The sequence below is a fragment of the Cervus canadensis genome, chromosome 3 (genome assembly GCF_019320065.1).
Source record: "Cervus canadensis isolate Bull #8, Minnesota chromosome 3, ASM1932006v1, whole genome shotgun sequence".
Classification (NCBI taxonomy): domain Eukaryota; kingdom Metazoa; phylum Chordata; class Mammalia; order Artiodactyla; family Cervidae; genus Cervus; species Cervus canadensis.
This window is the reverse complement of record NC_057388.1, coordinates 106680296-106703390: the sequence shown is the minus strand read 5'-3', so window position 1 is coordinate 106703390 and position 23095 is coordinate 106680296. Positions and strand designations below refer to the sequence as shown.

Sequence of the window (23095 nt, the reverse complement as noted above, 5' to 3'; positions counted from 1 at the left end):
TTTGTAACCGACAGACCCAGGCCCTGGGAGGTTCAAGTACTGAACCCAAGGGTTCAATGCCCATGGGGGCCAAAGCCCAGATTCAAACACCACCGGCGGCTACAGACCGAGGGCTTGTGTCTCTCTGGATTAGTATGTTGAAATCCTAACCCCCAAGGGGATGACTCTGGGATCGGATCGTGAGGGCGGAGCCCTCTTGAATGAGATTACTGTCCCTCTAAGAAGAGCCCCCTGGAGGAGGAAATGGCAACTCACTCTGGTATTCCTGCTGGGATAATCCCACGGACAGAGGAGCCTGGCGGGCGACGGTCCATCAAGTCACAAAGAGTCAGACATGACCGAAGAGGCTGAGCACACACACACACAAGAAGAGCCTGGAGAGAGATTACCTCTCTCTCCATCACATGAGGATACGAGAAGACGGCTGTCTGCAAGCTAGGAGGCGGGCCCTCCCCAGACACCTGCTCTGCGGGTACCTTGATCTCCAACTTTTCAGCCTTCAGAACTTGTGAGCAATAAGTGTCTGTTGCTTAGCTGTCTAGTCTGGGGGATTTTATAGCAGCATGGGCTGACCAGCTGACTGCCACACCATCTCTGCCTGATTCCAAAGCCTACATGCTTTCCACTGCATTACTGTCTGATGCCTGCCTTTAGGAAAACGAGACTGCAAGCTGTGTGGGAAGATCTCAGCTCTGTGCTAATTTTATTGTCTTAGCATCTTCATCAGCACCCTCTCACACTGCAGGACACGTCTACGGTGATAAGCTTCTCGTTTCTTTCCCTTCTATTCTTTATTAACTTAACCAATATTTATTGAGCACTTGCTCCTTGTTCCCGTGGAGGAGGAAATGGCAACCCTACTCCAGTATTCTTGCCTGAAAAATCCCCTGGATAGAGGGGAGCCTGGAGGCCTATTGTCCATGAGGTCACAAAGAGTGCTCCTTGTTAGGATGCAGTGGAACTCTGAGACCCTGTCTTAGCCTGCAGAGAGCTCTGGGGCTGGTGTGGATGAGAGTCAGTCTCGAATAAAAGTCTCATGTGAGACCCAAAATAGCACCTTAACTTAGCCTCAAGTGTATCAGGCCATGAGGCCCCCTTCCTGTTGGGGCTGTGGATGTCCTTATAGGTATCTGTTGCTTTAGGCAACTCATCACATGCACAGGTAGTTTATTTACATGGCAAAATTTTCCTCTGATGAACAGAAAACTCTGGGTGTATTACTCATATACCTGAAATTCATATAATGGTTTTAGCTCGGCACATCTCGAGCAGAGTCAATTCTTACTTATAGAATATTTCTCTTTTGATGTTATTTGTTCATGACCTTGAAGGTTCGTGCCTTATTGCATATTGCAATTTTGCTTTGGTGTCAATTTAGTCACCTGACCTGAAATACTGATGAGCAAGAGTGTTACTCACAGTGAAGGAAACTGGCCTTCACCCAACATGCCTGTCAAACTTGACTCTGTGAGTTTCATGAAAGAAACAAAGTCCGTTTCTGGTATGTTCATGCTGGGTGTTGCGTCTTTACAAATATCATAGTATTATAGTGTAGAGTTTGTTTGGATGGAATCGGCCCTGAAGGAGCACTTAAAATGTCCTGTTATCCTTCATTGAGTTGCGGAATGAATATGGTGGCAAGCGGGCACTCACCATCTCAGGGTCCACGCCTACAGACACCAAGGCTCTACGCCACTGACTATGTTGCCATGTGTAAGTAAATTATAATGGCATTGCTTATCTTTCTGCTGCGTTTCCTTCTGGACCTTGATCCGTAATGACTAGTCCTTTTGTTTAACTGTGGACTCTCATCAGAGAGACTCAGCTTCAAAACTCTGCTTTCCCACACACCAGTCAGGTAACTCCGGCAAACTGACCATCCTCAGCTTCAGCTTCCTCATCTGTAAAATGAGGATAATAATCCTACGTCTTGCTTCACGGAGTCACTGTGACATTACGCTGTCACATTTACACATGGAAGATGATTGGCATGATGCCTGGAACGGCAGGTGGCCCGTGAGTCTGGGCTGCCTTTCTTTTTCCACTTTCACCCACTGATTAGACCACTGCCACTCCCTGCTCTCTTTTGGCTGAGGGCGCGCCCTTTCCTGGGACCCGACCTACACCTCTGCCCGCTGTCTTGCCTGGTGTGACCCTGGTTCTATGTCCTGGAATACATTTTGCTCTTGGCTACTTTCTGACATGGGATGTCAGGCTTGTCCCTCAACAGGTCAACCTCTTGCCCAAATTCTCTCCTTCTGTCTCTCTGTTTCGTTCCTAAGTCCACCATCACAGAGCTTACAGCATGGTAGTCAGGAACAGAGACGGGTATCTGACTGTCCAGGAAAACGTTTTGATTCCACCCTTAAGTAGGTTGCCTTGGGCACGATATTTAATCTCTTGATGCCTCAGTTTTCTCATCTGTAAAATGGAGATGATATCTTGATTATCTCATGGAATTACTAAGAAGATTAAATGTGTTCATGTATCTGAAGCGCTTGAAATGGATCTTGGCCCATAGAAAGTTCCTCTGTAAGGGTATACTATTGTTACGTATTGTTATGGGTTGGGCCCCCTGTTCTTTTCATTATCTGCTAGGTTCCCTTGTCCCATCTTTTAAAAATGAGTGCTTTTAACAATTAAGAGCATTCTGATCACAGAGCCGCCCCCTCCCCAGGCTTTGGCCAGCTCATCACCCACTGTCTTATGAGTTCCATTTTGGGTTCATGATATAGAGTTCTCTTACAGAAAAAAAAAAAGTCACTGGCTTTATATTAATCATTTAAAATACGTGACCAATCACATCCAGAGCACATCTCAACAGCACTGATCTATAGTAAAGAGAAGGGCCAAGTGGCTCCTTTAAATTCACAATCACACGTAGAGGATTCTGTCACAATTTCCCAATTCCTATCAGCCTTCTGATTGCAGATAACATAGGTGGGGCTTCCCGGGTGGCTTGGTGGTGAAGAATCCACCTGCCAATACAGGACACACGGGTTCGATCCCCGACCCGGGAAGATTTCACACACTGGGAGCAACTCAGCCTGTGCACCCCAACTACTGAGCCTGTGCTCTAGGGAGCTGCAACTATCGAGCCCGCGTGCCACAACTACTGAAGCCTGAATGCCCTAGAGTCTGTGCTCCGCAACAAGAGAAGCCACTGCAATGAGAAGCCCATGCACCACAAGCAGAGAGCACCCACCACTAGCTGCAACTAGAGAAAAGTACAGTAGCAGTGGGGACCCAGCAGAGCCCAAACAAGAAATCTAGAAAGCAGTTCAATAAAACAGTATCAAGTATCCTTCTCGACAGGGAGAGGAAGACAGAACCATGTTGAATACTTAGACTAGGAAAAAGTCATATTAAGTACTGTTAGTAGGTAGTGCTTTTTAATAAACCAAAGAACAGATTTTAGATAAAGAAACTGGGAGCAGATAGACGGTTTCACCTGTGTCTTACTTTGTCACGCACCAAACGACACAGGTTTTATCACCATCATGGATGTAGGGGCCTCAACCACCAATTACGACGCATTTCAAAGGCGAATGAGCAGCTTTAGGAAATATCATGTGGGCAGTTTATCCCAAATTTCTTACCAATGACTTTTCCTAGGAAGAGCGACTTGGGAGAATCGAAGAGCGTGTCGGATGAACTTGGCAGGTGGTAACTCACAGAAGGATAGTGATCCAGCTGCAGGAAGAAAAGGAGAGACACTTTTAGAAGAATGTCACCTCCTGCATGGACTCGGATCTTCCCTGGGGGATGATGTCACTCTTCTAACCCCAGTTTCTGGATCTTATTTCATCAGTGCTGACTCTGAAATACCAGCCTGAGAAAATAGGAGTTCATCCCAGCCTTCGCTGAGGTTACTGGAAAATGATTTGAGCTTGCACATGAAGACCTCTAATGAGTTCTTCTCCAGCTCACACACCTTCTCTGTGGCTACTGGACTAAGACCCTTACTCATTTTAATAGAGTAAAATCTGCTTGATTCAGTCTCTAGTATTGACCCCTGCGATAGAGTAGGCTACATGTATACTGATTTTCTTTAGCATCATCTTACTGCACTTACTTCTTCCCCATTTGGGTCTATCCACCAGGACACCAATATCGTTCTTCAGAACATATATATGTGTGTGAGTTCAAATGTGAATATGAATATGTGACTATGTGCAAGGCTTCCCTGGTGACTCAGCTGGTAAAGAACGTGTCTGCCAATGCAGGATAGGCAGGAGATGCGGGTTCGATCTCTGTATCAGGAAGATCCCCTGGAGTAGGAAATGGTACACTACTCTCGTATTCTTGGCTGGGAAACCCCACGGACAGAGGAGCCTGGTGGCCTGGGGCCACAGAGAGTCAGACAGGACTGAGCGAGCATGCACGCAAGAATATGTACATTCGAATGCTGAGATATCAGGGTCACAGTTTTCTTGCTTGTCCAAATGAGGGTGATTTCTCCTTCCTGACGCAGAGCAGGGACATCACAGCCTGGAGGGAACAAAGACACTGTTGCTCTAGCAGAGCTGACCTTTCAGAATGGAGCTGGGCTGGCATCAGAGGGAGTTAAAAATGAAGCAGATGGGAAGAGCTTACAGACAATGGCTGTCACACGTCTGATTACGCTTCCCAAGCAAAAGTGTGAACGGTGCCGTCCCAGAACCCTTTGTGCCCTAACTGGCTATTCTTGCCTTAGCTGAACTTTTACAACCCAAACGTTCTAGTTGTTTCTCCAACTGTGAGCTCCTAGAACTCTCTGTGTTTCTTTGTATCCACCTGGGGGAAAAAAAAATCTCTTCTGTGCCCTTTTGTTTTTCTGAAGTGAGTTCAATACCTGCTCAGGAGAGCATAAGGTAAGGTGTGGGTTAGAAGGAAACACTTCTGTCCTTCTATCCAGCAGGTCCTTCCTGTGGGAACTGTGTACAAGTAGCTGCTTACTGGGGTACAAACTCCCGAAACTAGACTCGCTAGAGATGGGCCAGGATGGGCAAAGCTGCAGGGTGCAGGCCTACTTGGGGGAGTGAGGAGCAGGCGGGGAGGAAAGGGAGGTAGGAAGTGTGGGGAGGGGACCAATCTCACTGGCCAAGAGGAGAACAGGCTGCTTTGAGGATGATGGTTAATTATTAATGACCATCTGCCCTGGAATCTTGAGACCGCTTACTTGAAACCCAGAGCTTATTGAATATTCAAGATTATGAGTCCAAGATTCATTGCAGCTCAGGAATCTGGAGAGTTCTGACCTGCAGGGCTGGTACGGTGAGGTTTTTTGTGCCTGGGTGTCTGGTAGCACTGTGATAAAAGTCTAAAAAAACATGATTAAAGCCAACATCGGCATGTTTGACTACAATTTTGAAAAGTTTGCTATGATTTCAAGTGTTTCATTAACAAAACACATGTTCTGGCCAGAGAACCTTAAATATTAATATTTTCCTACTTGATTATTTCCCTGGGGCAGAGGCTCAGTCATTTCCGTCGCTCAGTCACTCAGTCATTTCCGACTCTTTGCGACCTCATGGACTGCAGCACGCTAGGCCTCCCTGTCCATCACCAACTCCTGGAGTTTACTCAAACTCATGTCTGTTGAGTCGGTGATGCCATCCAACCATCTCATCCTCTGTTGTCCCCTTCTCCTCCTGCCTTCAATCTTTCCCAGCATCAGGGTCTTTTCAAATGAGTCAGTTCTTCACATCAGGTGGCCAAAGTATTGGAGTTTCAGCTTCAACATCAGTCCTTCCAATGAATATTCAGGACTGATTTCCTTTAGGATGGACTGGTTGGATCTCCTTGCAGTCCAAGGGACTCTCAAGAGTCTTCTCCAACACCACAGTTCAAAAGCATCAATTCTACAGCGCTCAGCTCTCGTTAGAGTCCAATCCTCACATCCATACGTGACTCCTGGAAAAACCACAGCTTTGACTAGACAGATCTTTGTCGGCAGAGTAACGTGTCAGCTTTTTAATATGCTGTCTAGGTTTGTCCGTTTTGCTAAATAGCAACTAGCTGCTTTGGCGCCATCTGGTGGCACACATGGGGAACTGCTATGGTTCCTCCATCCTCTTACTACCTGTTGTTAAGGAACTTAGGGTTGCCAAGGGGAAGGGATAGTTAGGGAGTTTGGGAAGGTCATGTACATGCTGCTATATTCAAAATGGATAACCAACAAGGACCTATTGTATGGCACAGGGAACTCTACTCAATGTTATGTGGCGGTCTGCATGGGAGGTGTGTTTGGGGGAGAATGGATACATGTATAGGCATGGCTGAGTCTCTTCCCTGCTCACCTGAAACTACCACTACACTGTTAAGGAGCTATGCCCCAATACAAAATTAAAAGTTTAGTTTGAAACAAACAAAAACAAAAGGCTTCCTGAAATAGTTACATTGTAACACTATGTAGTAATCAGTATGCTACACTATTGCACTTGACAGAGTTGGTTTTTGGCACATTTTATATTATTTTTATGGCGCTCATATAAAACAAAATTGCTAGTTTGTATCCATAGATTACTTTAATCTCTTCCCCTTCCTTCATATATGCAGTTGGTGACTTGAACCAAAAGCTAAAATTCACATTTATTATATTAAAATTTATTTCTTTCGCTTGGAAGAATACAGGCTATTCAGAAATTTTTGAATCTTGATTGTACCATCAGTGATTCTGCCCGGCATTTATTTATCTATAAATATCACAAATACTCTTGAGTCTTAATTCATTCATTTCAGTTCAGCTCAGTCACTCAGTTGTGTCTGACTCTTCGTGACCCCATGGACCGCAGCACTCTAGGCCTCCCTGTCCATCACCAACTCCCAGAGTTTGCCCAAACTCAAGTCCATTGAGTCGGTGATGCCATCCAACCATCTCATCTTCTGTCGTCCCCTTCTCCTCCTGCCCTCAATCTTTCCCAGCATCAGGGTCTTTTCAAATGAGTCAGTTCTTCGCATCAGGTGGCCAAAGTATTGGAGTTTCAGCTTCAACATCAGTCCTTCCAATGAGCACTCAGGACTGATCTCTTTTAGGATGGACTTGTTGGATCTCCTTGCAGTCCAAGGGACTCTTAAGAGTCTCCTCCAATACCACAGTTCGAAAAAAATTCTTCGGCACTCAGCTTTCTTTATAGTCCAACTCTCACATCCATACACAACTACTGGAAAAACCATAGCCTTGACTAGACGGATCTTTGTTGGCAAAGTAACGTCTCTGCTTTTTAATATGCTGTCTAGGTTGGTCGTAACTTTCCTTCCAAGGAGCAAGTGTCTTTTAATTTCATGGCTGCAGGCACCATCTGCAGTGATTTTGGAGCCCCCCGAAATAAAGTCAGCCACTGTTTCCACTGTTTCCCTATCTATTTGCCATGAAGTGATGGGACCGGATGCCATGAACTTATGAATCGATTAATGAAAAAACGGGCAGGAGTCTCAGCGGGCAGTGATCTATCATTCTGATCCAAATCACTTGTTCAGTTAGGAAAATCTTTTGTAACAATCGAGTCGGAAAATATGACAAACGCTGAAGATACACAGGAAGGCTTTAACGTTTACAGAGATTAAACTCCTCGTGTCTGCGGCAATTCTGTGATGGAAGAGGACCACAGGAGGAGAGCTCAGAGGGAAGAGGAGTCCGCTCGAGTTTTCCTCCTCTCTCTCTCTCTCTCTCTCTGAAGCTCAGTCATGCTTTGCGCCCAGAAGGAAGGGTGTGGGTGGAGGTGGGGGAAAAGATGAGGTGACATGGAGGGGATGGTGGGAAAGGGAACAGCAGCTCTGGGACCTGCAGATGCGACCAAATTAAGGATCCCGGACTCTGGGGTGATGAGCCGTGGCATGTAGGTGCCTCTAGAAGCTGGAAAAGGCAAGGAAAGGGATTCTCCTCTTAGAGCTTCAGGGCAACCAGCCCAGCCAGCAGCAGGCCATCCGCTCGGTGATGCTAACTAGCCTCCAGAACTGTAAGGCAATCCCTCAGTGTTACCCTGAATCTGTAGTAAGTTGTTACAGCAGCAACAGAAAACCATCCCGGGAATTAAAAGAAGAGCTTGTGCCACCAAAACCAGGGCTGAACAATGCCTTCTCCCGGCTCGCTTCTCAGACAACCATGCCAGTCCTGCTCCTGTCTTCCTGCCTCCCAGACAGAGATTGTTAATGTGCTCCATTTCTGAGCTGCCCCGGCTTTGTGACAGCACCCAACCCTGCTTCCTGGAATCCTCCGCACTTGAGCCCCATCCCCAAAATAAGCTCTCCCCGCCTCTCTCCCAGTGATCCCCATGGAGGTCCCTGGGGTGTGAGTCTTTTTCTGTCAGTCATCAATTCATTGCCTCCCGTCTCCAATTCACCTTTCAGTATATGCTCTATGATTAACACGTGTTCCTTTAATTTCCTTTAAAGTGAGCAGAATATTAAACTTTTCTGGTAGAGGGCCCTGGAAGAAAAGCTATGACAAACAAAGACAGAGTATTAAAAACCAGAGACATTACTTTGCCAACAAAGGTCCATCCAGTCAGAGCTATGGTTTTTCCAGTAGTCACATACGGATGTGAGAGTTGGACCATAAAGAAGGCTGAGCACCGAAGAATTGATGCTTTTGATCTGTGGTGTTGGAGAAGACTCTTGAGAGTCCCTTGGACTGCAAGGAGATCCAACCAGTCCATCCTAGAGGAGATCAGTCCTGAATATTCATTGTAAGGACTGAAGCTAAAACTCCAATACTTTGGCCACCTGATGTGAAGAGATGACTCATTGGGAAAGACCCTGATGCTGGGAAAGATTGAGGGCAGGAGGAGAAGGGGCTGACAAGAGGATGAGATGGTTGGATGGCATCACTGACTTAATGGACATGAGTTTGAGCAAACTCAGGGAGATGATGAAGGACAGGGAAGCCTGGCAAGTCCATGGGGTCACAAAGAGTGGGACACGATTGAGTGACTGAATAACAAAGAGGACGCTGGAGGGAAGAAAGAGCTTCTGGAAATTTCCAGTGCTGGCTTGGGGGTGGGAAGGTCTGCCTAGGGCCTGAGGTCTGCCCAAGCCTCAGACCCAGAGTGTGATCCCCCTGTGGCCCTATGGCCTGGTATCCATCTGTTTCTCCCTAGAGCCCCTGTGAGCCCCGAGTGGGCTGCATGTTCTGAGGCCTCCTGCCTCCAGTCTAACACATAGGCACACTCCTCCAACTCCAGAGAGTGGCCTTTCACTGGTCCAGCAACCCCAGACCAGCTCCAGCCTCCCGAAGCCAGAACTTCTCTGCTCTCTGGGGTGCGGGGAGGAGGCACACACGCACGTGGTTTCTGTCTTCTGTTTGAACCCAGACCCACGTACGGAGCCACGACTGTGTGCAGGGCTTTGTGCTGGACTTTTCACGTCCTTCCTCAAAAAGCATCTCAACTCAGAAAGGGAGTTGGCTGGCCAAACTGAGATGCTAACCCGGCTACACCTGGGTAACCACAAAGGCGACCTGTGAGTGACAGGCTCCTGAAACAGCCCCCTGGCTCAACCGGGGAAGGAAGAGCTGAGCTACATTTTAAGTGTTTACATTATAGGAGAGAGAATGCGTTAAATCAGATAAGTCAAGTACTGCTCAACCCGCAGAGCCCGAGGACACGTCATATTAATACCAGTTCACTCGTGGTACCAGGTGGCTGCACTCTGCCAGTGAACCCTGGCGCATTTGTCATGGTCAAGTGTGATCAGTTCAGAGCAATTTCTTCGGGGTCCAAGCGAGCTATTTCGCTGTACATTTAGCTGATGGTCATCTCACCAGCGGTTAAGAGGCAACGAGAGCCTGTGTAACAGAGGCGCATGTGACACCACGTGCCCCAGGACACCCTTAAGGGGACACGCATTTGTGCGACATTTACCGTCCTCTGACTCGGGCTGGGCCTCCAGCCTCACAACTGAGTTCAGAGCTTTCATGTCCTCCAGGTACGATTCTGTGATTTCAGTTCACTGCCATTTTAAGCCACAGTTTGTCTCGGCAGAGTGGGAGGGGATTTCCTCGCCCTGTTTATGATTTGGGGGTGAAATGGAGGAGGGAAGAAAGACTGAGACACCATACAGTCGGTCACCTCTCGGCATCCGAGGGCCCAGCTCCCTGTCTGGAGACAAAGGGACACGCGGCACAGTCCTGAGGACACGGAGAGTCAGTGACCCGCCCCCGGTCACAGAGCGGAAGTGGCAAGGTCGGCCTCGGGACCAGAAGTGGCAAGGTCAGCCTCAAGACCGGAAGTGGCAAGGTCGGCCTCAGGACCGGATGTGGCAAGGTCGGCCTCGAGACCGGAAGTGGCAAGGTCAGCCTCGAGACCGGAAGTGGCAAGGTCAGCCTCGGGACCGGAAGTGGCAAGGTCGGCCTCGGGACCAGAAGTGGCAAGGTCGGCCTCGAACCAATGTTAAACTCACAAGGAATGTTCTTTTCCAGAAATGGTTAAGGTTTGGGAAATAAAGGCTTTAAGAGACAGATCTTCCTTTCCTGTACATGTGCACAGTTTTCCTTTCAGAGTTATCAGTAGTTTTCATTTATGTCTTGATAAGCAATTTTAAAATGAGAAGCATTTACGTACTTATTACTATTGTCATTATGCCTTCATTATTATGGAAATGTAGTCAGTACAATATATTTTGCCTCATAAGATCTAGTGTGACTGAACACCTGTGGTATTGATGCAATTAAAAGAATTAATGAGCCCATTAGGTGGTTTATGTTTTATATAAAAAATTTCTCAAAACAGTAAAAAGAAAAAAAAAATTCGCTTTCAGATGTTAATCCACTTTCTCTGGCCTAATACTCCACCTACTGGAAAAACAGTGAATACTATTTAAAGCACAAAGTATTTAAAAAAGAAAACTGACTTTGCATCAATAAATCTGTATAATATTTATAAATATCAAAGGGTAAGAGGAGAAATTCTCATTTCACAATTGATATAGCATTTTCAAAACAGTTAAATTCAAAGACTTTTATAGCAGGAAGGTCCCAAATACTATACAATTTTTTAAAAAGAATCTGATCAGCGCATATTTAGGATTTTCATGTTTGTCTTTTGACTTGTATATGAGAATTCAGAAGATGATGAATAAGTATTAAAAATCAACATCTGAACCAGTATCCAGTAATTATATTTCTGATTTCCTTCTCAGAGATCCAGTTTGAGAATAGCTCATGGTTTTAATATGCTTTTACATTTAAAATCACTTTAATAGCCATCAAAATTAATGATTACACACAGTGAGTGGTTTAGCTAATAATTAACACAATTAGCATCCATTAAATCATTTCGAATTTATTTTCCTGAAAAGCTCAAGGCAAAACACATTTTGATAAACTATGAAATGACTTTCTGGGAATAAGGAAGAACAAATCAGTGGGTGGAAAAAGGCAGGAGGAAGGCAAAGAAGAGGAGTGAAAAATTAAAAATTAGGAACGGGCAGTTCTAAAAATAGGGATTACCAAATACAAAGCTCCTAAAATCATATAGCATGATGGCTAAAATTTCTACTCATCAAACAAGGAAGAATAAAGAAATACAAGTGAGAACAATTATGAGAAATAATGTCGACATGGCGAATACGACTGGGGCATTTTCTATCTCAGTCTTTATTGGCTTCTGCCATCTTGGTTTGACCAGTACGTGTTTTCAGGAGTTGGCTGTTTAAATTTAGATACTGGCAAGTTCCTGGGTGCGTTGTGTGGGGGACGTTTTCACGAAGCCATCAATAAACTCGATGTGTTAGAACCGTCTGTCTAGGGCACTTAGGGACAGGGAAACCATTGTAGGCTGGTGTGTGTGACGGTATGGCTGTCCCATCATTTGCCTGCTGAGGCTGGGATGGGGGATGGCTGCTCTGATGGTCAGGTTCTTGGGTGGGGGGCCCTGGCTGTGACTGATCCAGATACAGGGACTGTCTTTGAAGATGAGCCCCTCGTGGAAGTTCACAATCAGACAGATCTCCAGAGTGAGCTTGAAGGCTGGCTTCAGCAGGCGTCTGCCAGCCTGCACTCCTGAGAAGCTACACCTGTCCAGCCCCTGGGCCACCTGGGTGGGCATGGATGACTGTCACAGCGTGACCTGACTGCTCCGGGGGCCTCTGTGTGGGAAGAGGCATGTGTGTCCCTGTTAGTCACTCTGGAACTCCATGGGCTGTAGCCCGCCAGGCTCCTCTGTACGTGGAATTCTCCAGGCCAGAATACTCGAGTGGACAGCCATTCTCTTCTCCAGGGGATCTTCCCAACCCAGAGATCAAACCCTGGTCTCCTGCACTGCAGGCAGATTCTTTACCATCTGAGCCACCAGGGGAGAGGTGAAACCTTTGGCAGGACCCTCAAATTCCCCCTGATCATATCTCCTTCTAGGCACGTCTTTATGACATGACTCCTCACACCTCTTAATGCCACATAAGGGCTTTCGAGCAATTCTGCTGTCCGGCCACCCTGTGGAGTGAAGCTGAAGACGTGCCCAAGGAGGTGCTCGCAGCTGGGAAACCCTCTTGCTACGTTTCAGTGGGGGAGGGATAGATCAGGAGCTTGGGCTCAGCAGATACACAGAGCATTAGGAAGGCAGGAGGAGAGGGGACGACAGAGGATGAGAGGATGGGAGGGCATCACCGACTCCATGGACATGGTCTGAGCAAGCTCCGGGAGCTGGTGATGGACAGGAAAGCCTGGTGTGCTGCAGTCCATGGGGTCGCAGAGAGTTGGACATGACTGAGTGACTGAACTGATGTAAAAAATAGATAATCAACAAGGTTAGGACCTTTCATAGCATAGGTGACTACAGTCAGCATCTTGTAATAATCAAGGAAAAGAATCTGAGAAAGAAGATGTATATATGTACAAATATCCTTGCAACTAACACAACACTACACCAACTCTACTTCAGTTAAAGGCAAAAAAAGAAGAGCGTATTTCTCACATCTGGTGATGTCAGGAGGGACAGGGGATGATTCTAAGTTGGGTCAGAGGTTGATTCAAAGGCCCATAAAGACCATTCTGATTTTAAAAACTATTCTAAGCAAATATTACTACTGAAGCTCACAGTTTTCATTGCTGTTTATAAGGGAGAACTGGAAGTGGTTTGTGACAATCATCTTTGTTTCTCATATCCAGGAAAGGATGCAGAAAAGGATATCACCCTAATCAGATCTCTGGTTCCCAGGCAGTGCTCGTGTTAAAGAACCCACCTGCCAATGCAGGAGACGTCAGAGACGTGGGTTCGACCCCTGGAGGAGGGCATGGCAACCCACTCTGGTATTCTTGCCTGGAACCCCATGGACAGAGGAGCCTGGAGGGTTACAGTCCATGGGTCACAAAGAGTCGGACATGACTGAAGCGACTTAGCACGCATACTCATATCTGGGAAAACTGAGGCACCAAGAGGTTTGTGTCTGACCCAAGTCCACAGAGTCAGTGGCAGCTATTTGATTTAATACATATGACTGTGTACAGGCCACAAGGCTAAGGGTCATTAGATAGAACATTTCCTGACTCCAAGCAGGTCTAGGACTTCAGAGCATGATCCGGTGTTGGTTATTTTAAAGAGATGAACCTGCAATTTTGATTGCAGTCACCCCCCCAACCCTAAAAGCTAATGGCTTTACTGACTAAGTGGCATTCATTGATCAATGATTCTTCTCTAGATGATGTTTAAAATACTGAGAAAATTTAAATGCTGTACGTCTAATCAGATGAAGGTTAAGGGCTTTACAGTTCTAAACCTGTTTAATGAAATGGCTTTTTCTTCCTTATTGGCTGGCCTTCTAGGTTTGCTCATGTGCTTGTGGAACGATCCTCATATGTGGCGCGTTTAAGTTAAGCAACTCTGGAGCTTTTACTTTATTGATCTTTCCAAGGCACTGGCTTCAGTATTTAAATGAGTTTGAGTTTGTTTCTTTAACGGTCTTTCAATAAAGCTTAGGTTGACCTGGCTTCCTCTGCAATCACAACATGGTAATGGCAGAGAAAGACTAATAATAAACATGAACTCATTTTGTGTGGTTGAAAAGGTTATATTTCTATCGATTTTAACTGTAAAGTCAAGTCCTGGATATTAAGAAAGCTCAGCAAACACATTCCTTTTCATACAGAGGCTCTGTCTATATTACTTTGCCAGTAGTTTCTGGCTGCAATAACAATAGTCTGGATGGAGTCTAAAAATTGGCAGTTATCAGAGGACTGATAAACACATCCTTTAAATTCTGTCCCAGGTGAAAGCGTATAAAGGTGTATCAAAAAAATCATTAAACATAGAGTGACCTCAGAATGTGGGGTGAATGCCACGGATCTCACGGCTCGGTCTGATGGCCAGTTCTGCTGACTTTGCAGAAAGCAGGAAAGCTCTGCTCCCTGCAAACACTCGTCTTTTAAGGCTGTGTTTGGAGCCTGTTGCAAGAAGTGGAGTGTGGGGAGTGGTGGAAGGATTGAGTAGAGGTGGTGAGAAGGGGCAGATGGAAAAGACTAGGAGAAGTGAGGTTAAGAAATCTAAGGAGAGCATTCACTTCTTCTGCATCCTAGCTGTGTGTGCGTGCATGTGTGTGTGTGTGTGTCAAAGTTATGACAAAATGGACCAAAACAATCCTCCACCTGGGAGCTTGTTAGATTTAGCTTTGGACTTGGAGCCTGTATTCATATCTGCTCTGGAAGAGGGCTGGGAGGACCTGTGGATCTTGAACATCTTGGTAACCCCAGACCCACTCTGTTCTCTGCCCAGTTCCAGCTCTTCATTAATATTTTAGAGAAGATTTGGTTCCTGACATACTGCCTGGGCTCCCTTGACAATCTTGGGAAGAAAGAATACGTGGCTGAAAGGACTTGGGAGAAGGAGGAAAAGTGCCAAGAATATCTCCCCAAGGTTTGGTCCTCTACTTCCTCCTCTTCTCTATCATCAGGATCATCAGTATCGCATCTAACATTTCTTGAAAGTCAACTCCAGGTCAGACCCCACCTTAGGTACTATGCATATATTGTAGCTCAGTTGGCAAAGAATCTGCCTGCAGTGCAGGAGACCCGGGTTTGACCCCTGGGTTGGGAAGATGCCCTGGAGAAGGAAATGGCAACCCACTCCAGTATCCTTGCCTGGAAAATCTCGTGGACAGAGGAGCCTGGTGGGCTGCAGTCCATGGGGTCGCAAAGAGTCGGCACGACTGAGCGACTAACACTTACTTACATATTATTTGACTGAATCTGCAAGCAGCCGGGTGGACACAGGTTCTCATTCACCCCATTTTACAGTTGCGGAAACCGAGGCCCTGGGAGATTAAGTGATGTCACCCATAAGGACACGTAGCTCCTGAGAGGTATAACCCAGGGCTTTGGGGGCCTGCAGAGTCTGAGCTTTTCCACCGTGTCTGCCGGGACCCTGTGCGGCTGCAAAACTGGGCTGGCAGGGTGCCCACAGCAGCTGCACAAAAACACTCCTGGGAACGAGCGGAGGGCAGAGGCAGCCCCCCACCGCCAGCGCCACCCCCCTGCCCAAACCTCGCCCCTACCCAGGGTCCTCCTCGCCCCGATCTTGCTGCCTCTCTTTCTGTCTGTCTTCTGAGTTACATGACCATCTCTGGCTGCAGGATAGGTTTTCAGAAATGATCTCAACATCGGAGGTCGGAGGCTGCGGCAATCTGTCAGTCCCTTCTCCGCGGGCACCGCAGCCTACTGGCGGTGTCAGGCTTTGGGGTGAAGCACACGGCATGGGCAGAGGTTACGAGGTCGGTCATCCACATCCCGCTGTCATTCTCACCGGGGTGGAATGGGCTCCGTTTTCTGCCTGTTCTCCAAGTTAACTTCTGCTGGCGGCCTGCCTGAGGATGCTGGGAGGGGTGCTCTTTTACGTCCACTTCCTGTTTTTTGTTTTGCTTTTTTGGGGGAGGGGGTCAAGCTGTGCGGCATGAGGGATCTTGGTTTCCTGACCAGGGTTTGAACCCACGCCCCCCTCCCTGAATTGGGAGCACAGAGTCTTAATCACTGGACCACCAGGGAAGTCCCCTCCACTTCCTTTCTGATGCTCTTTCTCCATCTCCACTTTTGAACTACTGGCTCAGACCCTTGCAGCCACCCGGGGAAGTTTTTTTTATTACCATTTCCCTTCCAGCATTCCGATCACATTTCCTCGTCTCAAAGCCTTTAGAGTGAGGCTAATTCTTCTAGGTCCCAGGCGATGACAGGGAAGAATGCAAATCAAATGCACCTTAGGAAGCAGAAAGAACCTGTGTATTCTCAAATGCAGCCTGTGGGCTCAGAATGTATTATTGATGACCGCGGTTCATTCATTTATCCAGTCACTCAGCAAACAGTTCTTGAGGCTCCAGTGCCCAGGGCTCAGGATCAAAGCTGTGAGAAGAAGAGGTGGGAGCGAAACCCCCGGGCTGTACCTTTGAACTTGGAGTCAACTTCCCATTTATATAAGCGACACCAAGCCCCATGGCCACCCAGGTATCTCCCATTAGATACAAATGACCCATGTTACAACTCCTGACTCTTGTTACCGTTGTTCAGTTGCTCAGTTGTGTCCAACTCTTTGCGACTCCATGGACCGCAGCACGCCAGGCCTCCTGTCCATCACCAACTCCCGGAGTTTACTCAAACTCATGTCCATTGAGTCAGTGATGCCATCCAACCATCTCATCCTCTGTCATCCCCTTCTCCTCCTGCCTTCAATCTTTCCCAGCATCAGGGTCTTTTCCAGTGAGTCAGCTCTTTGCATCAGGTGGCCAAAGTATCTGCAGTTTCAGATTCAGCATCAGTCCTTTCAATGGATAGTCAGTGTTGATTTCCTTTAGGATCGACTGGTTTGATCTCCTTGCAGTCCAAGGGACTCTCAAGAGTTTTCCTCAGCACCACAGTTTGAAAGCATCGATTTTTCGGCACTCAGCCTTCTTTCCTTAGATGAGTGTTTTTAGAAACCTCGAATCCCAGGGACAGAGGAACCTGGTGGGTTGCCGTCTATGGGGTCGCACAGAGTCGGACACGACTAAAGCTACTTAGCAGCAGCAGCAGCAGCCCCAGCACCTGAGCTAGTTTCACAAGGAAGTTTTAGCTTCCCCAGGCTCAGCACTGGTTCTGGCTAATGACCACTAGAGGGCATTTCAGCATCAGCTCCGGACCGGCTCCCGGCCACCCATCCATCAAAATGCTCCTGCTCAGTGTCGGGGCTGACTTTTTCCTTTACTGAGCAGAAGGGCAGCGTGCCATCCTTCAAACCTCAGATGGCATGTGGAGATACACTTATTCTTTGGAGAGGAGACACATTCATGTGAGACAGGAGCCTGCTTTCAGTTACTTGTGCACGGGAAACACCTCTCTGCCCATCGCGCTAAAAAATAGCTTCGAGAATTACCATCTCTGAGAGTGATTTTTGTGCGCTGCAGGTGGATATGAGAATATAATGCCTCGCAGATTGGACTTCAGTTTTCATGCCCAACAAAATAGAAATCTGGGAACCTTATCTTCTTTCTTGAGAGATGATTTATGAACTTAATTTTTCCCCTGAAGGGGGAAAAAATGAACTCTCTAACCTTGGGCTTATGAGCTTTGGCTGCCTTCTGGAGGAGGAAAGCGAGAACTGACATCTCACACCCTAAACTGGATCCGAAATTGCATCGCGGCTGCTTTCCCACTGAACGGTGTGAGAAATGTAAAGCGAAGGAAGCACGTTTTTCTGAGTGCAGGAATGGAGGTCCTGTCCGGCCCCAGATCGCATTACTCATTTGCAGATGAAATTGCTTCCGAAAAGAAATGAAAAACTTGCAGGTGTTGACATATTCATTAGGAGTCTTTTTCTGTTTCAGATCAGATGAGTTTGATGGGTTGAACGTATTTTTTTCTTCTGTTCCTCTCTGTAAATTTTATGATTTGCATAGGAGCAAATATTGGATCCCTGTGGTAAAAAATAAGTCTGATAATGTGGTCCTTGGGCCCCTTTTGGGAATGTTAAGGAGCAGTTTGAGAGTCTTCCTAAGTCTGCTCTGATCTGTTCCTCCTGCCCCCAGGATGATCAATTCCCCACTCTGCTGCGCTTCTTCAGCACAAGTTCATACTTTCGCACTGATGTCCATTTGATAGCTGGTCTCTTCCATTGGACTGTGGCTTCTGGAAGCTCCGGTCATATTACCCGCTGAGAACATACGAGGTGCTGGGGACTGGCTCCCCGGGTTGAACTGCGAATCGATGGAACCTTGGGCCTGAAGGCCCTGTTGATAACGATCTGACCGCTGCTCTCTTGCTTTCCGCTTTTAAGAAAGAGAAGTGGTTTGGGAAGGAAGGGAAGTAGCATCTATTGGGCCATAGAATATGATAGATATTTTCATTTAATACATACACACAGTCCCATTAAAATAGGCGGCCGTATTCCCATTCTACAAATAAGTAAACAGAGAGTTAGGTAGCTTGCCAGATAATACATTTGGGAAGAAGAGGAATCTATCAATAAGGGCATTTCAGTATGTCTTAGTAATGACTTCTGAATTTAACAATCCCAATCCGTGGGGGGTCTCTGCTTAGACCCAGAGCATCCTCAAAGAGCAATCTTGCTTCATGAGTTAAAGTCTTATTACTAGCCCAGACTGCTGACCCTCTCTTCTTCTGGATTCTTTGTCTATGATTCACACGCTGACTGGGAGTCAATTTGTTAATAAGTCTCTTCCAGAGGAGAAATAGGTGAGATGAGCTTCTACCATCTGAACTAAAGGAAATCAACCCTGAATATTCACTGGAAGGACTGATGCTGAAGCTGAAGCTCCAATACTGTGGCCACTTGATGCGAAGAACTGATTCATTGGAAAAGACCCTGATGCTGGGAAAGATTGAGGGCAGGAGGAAAAGGGGGTGGCAGAGGATAGGATGATTAGATAGCATCACCGACTCAATAGACATGAGTCTGAACAAACTCTAGGAGATAGTGAAGGACAGGGGAGCCTGGTGTGCTACATGCTACAGTCCATAGGGTCCCAAAGAGTCGGACATGACTTAGCGACTGAACGACAACAAACGTTATTAATATATCAAGTGTGTATACAGTTTTTTGTTTCTCTCAAAATATAAACTCCTTGAGGGTAAAAGATACATTTTGTCATTCTCCTCTGCTCCATCAGCTCATCAAAATCTACCTGGATTTCTTGTGTGTAAGAGGTACATAGCATATATTTGTTCTTCTCAATATATACTCAGTGAAGTTGATTCAATTTTAATTGCACTTCATACGTAGCCTTATGGGATGGTGTTGATGACCAACTGATTTTACCCAAGTCAGGATTAACAAATGGTTGCTGTTTGAAGTTTCCCATCATGCCATGGGCTGAGCGATGGACAAGGGTAAGAGATAATGTGAAGCAGATGTCATTGTGTTAAATTCTTAGTGATCCTCATATACTTTTAATATAAGAAAAGTGCACTGTTAATGGAACATGGGACCATCTTGAGAATGTTTTGTCTGAAGCAGGATCTTCATCACACATCTCAACTGCATAATCTCGAAATTGTGACCTTACATTGTGGTTACCCAGACCACTAAGCATAGAGACGGTCTCGGTGTAAAGGCTGGTCTGAACACATGGCGGGGGGAGGAATCTTGGCACTGATGGTTATGTATCTTGTTTCTCTTTTTTGGAGACATTTCCTACAAATATCCTACTTTCTGTTCAGAATTAAACAGAAAACATAGAAAACTAAAATACCCTTCCATGGGCCAAGCGCCCAGCCCGATCTAAAACCAAATGACACAGAGTTAATGAGGTCATGAGGTTTTTGATGTATGTCTTGCTTGTGAATAGGTTTATCTGGACACATGGAAATATTGAAAAGAAAACAGAATAAACTCTGATACAGACCAAACTGATGGGCCAGTTTCCAACAGACATCCCTGTCTCTTCCCTTCCCAGGTATCTTCTTTAGAATTAAACCATTGTAATGACATGAAAGAGCTCCCCTGGTGGCTCGGGGTGAAGAATTTGCCTGCCAAGCGGGAGATGCGGGTTTGATCCTGTGGTTGGGAAAATGCCCTGGAGAAGAAAATGGCAACCCGCTCCAGTGTTCTTGCCTGGGAAATCCCATGGACAGAGGAGCCTGGCGGGGTACAGTCTGCGGGATTGCAGAAGAGACAAACAGCTCAGCAAGTAAAAAACAACAACAGTGATATGAGAAATGAATAAAACATTGACCGATGTCCTCCACAGAATTAAACATCTGAGTCAGTCTTCCACGAGAGCAGAAAGTGAAGCAGTAATACGCTTGCCAAGAACCCCAACAGAGAGCTGTGCGTGGGTCAGCCAGAGCACCAGGAGGGAAGGACTGGAGACACCAAAGGGCTCATCACTATTCCTAAGACCTCCTCCCTTCTGTCAAACCCACTTTGAGCGCACAACCAAGGCTGCAAGCTCATCACCCAAGGAGAGAAACACTAAATTAGCCAAAGGGAAGAAGTTACAGACAATGTAATTTCAGAGCAGGGCCTTAGACTAGTGAGGTCAACTTTCTTTATTTGTTCTGACATCCCTGAAAAGATTTAATGCATCCCAGCAGCGTTGTTTTCTTTCATAAAGACTTGAACAACCTCTGATGTTAAAATTTTCAGCTGTGTTTACAGCTATACACTTTTTTAATATTGTCCTTTATTGGCAGAAAGTTTGAGGGTAATAAAGACTCACGTTTTTAAATAATTCATTTGAGTTTTGGCATCTAATTTCAGGCCAGGCTCCACTCTAGCACAGGAAAGGAGGACGCTCAAACGGAAGTACTGGAGGTTATGTCCATGCTTCCTGAAGACCTGATGGGGGACTTTCCAGGTGGAACAAGCACTGGCCTGAGAGTAGGACCACTTACTTCTTTTTCACTTAGAAAAGTGATTCTAAGTGATTATGACATCTCCCAAATCTCAATAGGGCTTTTCTTTTAAAAACGGTGTTCCTCCCCATTACATTATCTTTTTCTAAGAAAAGTATCATATAATTTGGTATTAAAAATGACTATACCTTTTCATAAGTTGCAGTAGGCTACATATTTTCTATCTTGTTTAGCATACACACTATTCATGGTTTGTTTTAAAGGTTCCATGTCATTAGTTTTCCTTAACACTGAGGTTGGGTTGCATAGACTTTTCTACACCTTTCATTTGTCACCTAATAACACTTTGTAGAAACTGTGCTGAGTCAGTTTTCCAACGTAGGTGGATATATTTGAGGAAGGGTCCTCTATTGCCTCTGACCAGGCCACCTAAATCCACAGTCAGCTTAATCACTAGTTACATCAGAGTGTTTAGAGTCTGGGCGTGGGAATCAGGCAGATCTAGGTTTGGACCTCAACTCGACCCCTTGCTGACCTTTCTATGTCTCTGTTCCATCGTCTATAAAATGGGAATAATGGTACTTACCTCACAGGGACGTGATTTACATCAAGTGCAGCCTGTAAAGCACGAAGACAGAGACTGGTACACTCAAGAAGTATTAACTGTTTTTACAACTACAACTAACACAATCAGTGTTATTACTATTGCCTTAATAGGCTTTTCCTGTAGTGGGCTGAGGAGGAATTCCTGGCATCTTTATTAATATTCATGAGAAAAGCTACTTAAACCAAATCATCTTTATAAGTAGATCCAGCAATTTCTTAATTGTTTTTTTTTTTTTAATTTTTTTGATGTGGACCTTTTTTTATTAAGTCCTTATTGAATTTGTTACAATATTGCTTCTGTTTTATGCTTTGGCTTTTTTGACTGCAAGGCATGTGGGATCTTAGTGCCCCAACTAGGGATTGAACCTGAGCTCCCTGCATTAGAAGATGAAGTCTTAACCACTGGACCACCACGGAAGTCCCCCAGCAGTTTCTAAAGCGCTTGCTTTATCAACCTCTCTTCCTGGAGCTTCCACACGCACGTGTCACCTCCCAGCTGCAGGTGGCGTCCTCTGAGCCACATGGGAGGGCTGTCCTATCACCTCCTGGGTTGCTCTCTGCACCTTCCTGTCTTATTTTTAAAAATAACACCGGTCCAAAGAGTTTATCAGACAAATGTGCTACTCACCATCTCCCACCACGACCCTAATTGACTTCAAACACTAACTCTCCCAAAAGACTTACTTTTATTTAAAACTCTTAAAGATTTTCAAAACTTTATAAGGCAAGCTGACAGGGGTGAGCCTGGGACTCTTGATGTCTCTCAAAAGCAACAAAGAGGCAACAGGGTGAGCGGTGACCAGCCTCTGCATGGGTTGGGGCGGGGGGGTCTGGTTATATGGGTTCTAGATAGGAGTCTGTCTGCTGTGAGCACTGGGATCTAATTGGTCACCTGGATGTCCTCTATCTCTGTCTTCCCATCTGTTTAGTGGGCTAGTGGTACCAGAGGCTCCCAACTCACAAGGCTGAACATCCCAAACAAAGATACATATGGGTATATTGAACATCACATAACATGATGGCTCAGGCCCTTTTGGTACAGAATTTCTCCTGGTTTGACGAAGTTACTTGGAACACCTTACAACTGAACAGTTCTCCACATCCAAAAAATTGTGCTCCCATCAATGTTTCATGTTAATGAACATATATGGCTCCCCTATAAGTCCATAATTTAATTACTTTTCATTTTTCTGCCATTAAGATTTCTCCAACAATTTTCATGGAAATCTATTTTATATCATTGTTGACCCACAAAAAGCCAAATCTAGTTAGTGTATACAACTTGATGGGTCTGGAGTTAAGTATATGCCCATGAAACCATCACCACAACCTATGAATTTCTTCTGTTACAGTAGCTAATAGAACCCCAACAAATACACAAATGAGTACTTTGAAGCAAAGTGCTTCAAAAAAGCAGAGAGATCACGATGGTGTGATCACTCACCTAGAGCCAGACATCCTGGAATATGAAGTCAAATGGGCCTTAGGAAGCATCACTATGAACAAAGCTAGTGGAGGTGATGGAATTCCAGTTGAGCTATTTCAAATCCTAAAAGATGATGCTGTGAAAGTGCTGCACTCAATATGCCAGCAAATTTGGAAAACTCATCAGTGGCCACAGGACTGGAAAAGGTCAGTTTTCATTCCAATCCCAAAGAAAGGCAATGCCAAAGATTGCTTAAACTACTGCACAATTGTACTCATCTCACATGCCAGTAAAGTAATGCTCAAAATTCTCTAAGC

The 23095-nt window shown here is 45.8% G+C and overlaps 1 protein-coding gene across 1 annotated transcript in view; it reads right to left on the bottom strand.

The window, feature by feature from the left end:
- The window catches only part of CNTNAP2 (contactin associated protein 2), a 2193843-nt gene that overhangs the window by 134383 nt on the left and 2036365 nt on the right, over positions 1–23095 (bottom strand). The window contains exon 22 of the mRNA XM_043463954.1: positions 3600–3693. Within this exon, the coding sequence (XP_043319889.1) occupies positions 3600–3693 (94 nt within the window). The remainder of the gene's footprint in view (positions 1–3599; positions 3694–23095) is intronic.